The sequence below is a fragment of the Sceloporus undulatus genome, chromosome 1, assembly GCF_019175285.1.
Source record: "Sceloporus undulatus isolate JIND9_A2432 ecotype Alabama chromosome 1, SceUnd_v1.1, whole genome shotgun sequence".
Taxonomy (NCBI): Eukaryota; Metazoa; Chordata; class Lepidosauria; order Squamata; family Phrynosomatidae; genus Sceloporus; species Sceloporus undulatus.
Genome location: NC_056522.1, coordinates 729,558 through 732,414, shown reverse-complemented (window position 1 = coordinate 732,414; position 2,857 = coordinate 729,558). Strand labels below are relative to the sequence as shown.

Here is a 2,857-nt window from a genome sequence, read left to right as displayed (position 1 = left end):
CTCGGAGGGTGATAGTCTCCTTCCTTGGAGGTCTTTAAACAGAGGCTGGATGGCCATCTGTCAGGGATGCTTTGATTTGGATTTCCTGCATGGCAGAAGAAGGGGGTTGGACTGGATCAGGGCCCTAGTGGTCTCTTCCAACTCTACGATTCTATGATTCTATGATCTTTTGTAGTTGTAGGAGGCATTCAGGTGAGAGGGGGGTGAGCCACAGATCCAGGTGAATCAGAGCAAGAAAGCCCTTCCTCTTGATGGTGGTGGATGCAGGCAGTTTCTTTTGCATGGGCCTTCCCTTGCTAAAAATGAATCAACTTTCAAGTAGTATTCTTTGCAGAGTCTGAATGCCCCTCTTGGCTTCTTTCCCTCTCAGGCCAACCTATGCAACGCCCAAAGTTCTGGAGCGGGCAGGCCTTACCATGGCCGACATCGACGTGTTTGAGTTTCATGAAGCATTTGCAGTAAGTACTTCTGAAGACACGCACAGAAGAGAATTATTATTATTATTATTATTATTATTATTATTATTATTATTTATATCCCACCTCTCTACAAAATGCAATCGAGGCGGCTCACAAGATTAAAATATACAGACCAAACCCTCATATACAGAGCAAACCCTCTTGTTTCATGCACCATTACCGAAATAAAGATATTCCGAATAACTCCAAATCCAAAACACTTCTTGTTCCAAGCATTTCAGATAAGGGAGACTCAACCTGTATTCAGTTATAGTTCACCCCATAGAACCTAGAAAGAGGAACAACAGCATCTCCTTCCTGTTCTCTAGGCAAATGGGCAAAATCCATATTCTGCCTGCCAATGTACACTGTACAAAAATGTTAAATGTTTGCACGGGCCCCTTCTAGTCCAGTGACCCTGGCAGACTCTGTCAAGGACCCCCGGCTTGATGCTCAGGGTTGTGGCATTTCTTGTGTAAGTTTTCTCTTAACCTTTCTGCAGAATCTGCACCCTTAGCTAGAACTAGCAAGTGCCTCTCAGTCTTCTTCCCCATCTTTTTCACCTAATGGCCTCTTGCCACTTTAATTCGTGGATTTAATAATGGGGAGAGCGAAATGTAGTGTCCCTTGGGAGCCTGTCTCTTTATTAGCTAGTTGCATCCGTTTTCATGCCCTTTCACTTCGCAGTTGCTTCTACAGGTTCATTTTCTCTCTTCCTTTTCCCTCTTAGGGGCAAATTTTGGCAAATATGAAGGCAATGGATTCAGATTGGTTTGCTCAGAACTACATGGGCAGGAAGTCGAAGGTAAGGTTATAGTAAATCTTGCTTGCTCTACCTTCTACCTCTGATGTAAATCACAAAAGCTCTGGTGCAGACATTGGCCCCTGTTTTTCGTCCTGTCCCCAGTGCATAGTGCTTGCTAGTCATGGGGAACTTCAAGCAATCTTTATAGTCCAGAATCCACTAACCTTGGAAGTGTCTTCTCAATGGATGTGGTTTTCACAGAGTCTTTTCTTCTGACTTGCTCCTTCCCATATTTGCAGGCGGAGGAATTGAGTAACTTCTTCAAAGCAGGGGCCATACTTAACACTTTCTCCCCATCCACCCATTTGCAGGTTGGAGCTCCCCCTCTGGAGAAATTTAACAACTGGGGTGGGTCCCTGTCTCTGGGACACCCCTTTGGAGCCACCGGCTGCCGCCTGGTTATGACTGCAGCTCACAGGCTGAAGAAGGAGGGAGGACAGTACGGCCTAGTGGCAGCATGTGCTGCTGGAGGACAGGTAAGGATACCCATAGTCTCTCAGGCAGCTGCTGTGTCCTCCACGCGAAAGGCTCTCCCTCTTTGGACTTAGATTTTTCAGACTTCAGCTCCCAGCTTCTCTTAGCCAGCTTTGCTGTGACTCTGGGAGTTAAAAGTCCAAAGTCCAGAGTTTAAGAAACAATGCTTTGTAGTACAGCTGGAAGAGAACTTACTTGTCCGACCCCTTAAAATCCCCTTTTTGCTGTCCAGGACAGGCTCTGGAAGGGAAAGGAGAAGGCCTCCTTCCTTCCTTCCTTAACAAAGCCATGCCTGATCCTCTTCTCTGTCTTTCTCTTTCCAGGGCCATGCGATGCTTGTAGAGCTTTACCCACAGTAAAGGCACAGCCAAGACCTGCTCCTACTTGAGCCCACCTTTACCCTCCCAAAGCACTAACTCAAAATTCATCTCCATTCCTCCCTCGGAAGACTCCCAAGTGGCCTTTGTAAATATTTTCCAGTCGCCTGAAGAAGTTGAACAGTTAGTGGATGGACTACGTTCAGTATTTAAGTCAGTAATTGGGTTTCTGCCGTTTATCCATCAAATGAATGGCAAGCCCTTTTTGCACATGGAAGCAACGTGAGGATTTGGAGGACTCCCATTATTAAAGGAAACGGCTGTGTGGGTGAGTGGTTTGGTTTTTAAAGCGAAGCTGGTTGTATTCAGGGTGTGCCTTTTTCCAAAAAATACACTTTTTAAACAAGGGGTGGCCAGTGCAAAGGAAGTGTATTGAAAGCAATGTCTGTCAGCACACCTTGGCCTTAATAAATCAGAGCAACATTGCGAGAGGCGTGTGTGTTTTGTTCTCAATGGGAGCTTGTCCCTGCTGATCTACACTTGTATGTCAGTGGCCAGAAGGTGTCAGGTTTGGCCTCATTCATTAAACCCCAAGTGTGGCCATTCACATGGTCATCTGGGCAGCCATGGTCCTGTTTCAGAGTTCTCAGATGCTTTTATAGTCATGCATGTATAACACTCTTTGCAAAGATGTATTGCCCCTTGACACATCTGTCCTTGATCCTGGCACAGTAGCAAGGGCAGTTCCAACTCTTGTTTTGATGATCTGGAAGTGGAAGAGAGAAGAACTACAACCTCTGTAC

The 2,857-nt window shown here is 46.0% G+C and overlaps 1 protein-coding gene across 4 annotated transcripts in view; it reads left to right on the top strand.

The window, feature by feature from the left end:
- Positions 1-2,543, top strand: part of HADHB (hydroxyacyl-CoA dehydrogenase trifunctional multienzyme complex subunit beta) — a 29,132-nt gene extending 26,589 nt beyond the window's left edge. For all 4 annotated transcript variants that reach the window (XM_042451966.1, XM_042451881.1, XM_042451792.1 and 1 more), the window contains 4 exons: positions 371-458; positions 1,189-1,263; positions 1,575-1,739; positions 2,061-2,543. In XM_042451966.1, the coding sequence (XP_042307900.1) occupies positions 371-458; positions 1,189-1,263; positions 1,575-1,739; positions 2,061-2,096 (364 nt within the window). In that variant the 3' untranslated portion in view covers positions 2,097-2,543. The remainder of the gene's footprint in view (positions 1-370; positions 459-1,188; positions 1,264-1,574; positions 1,740-2,060) is intronic.
- Positions 2,544-2,857: the final 314 nt, after the last annotated feature.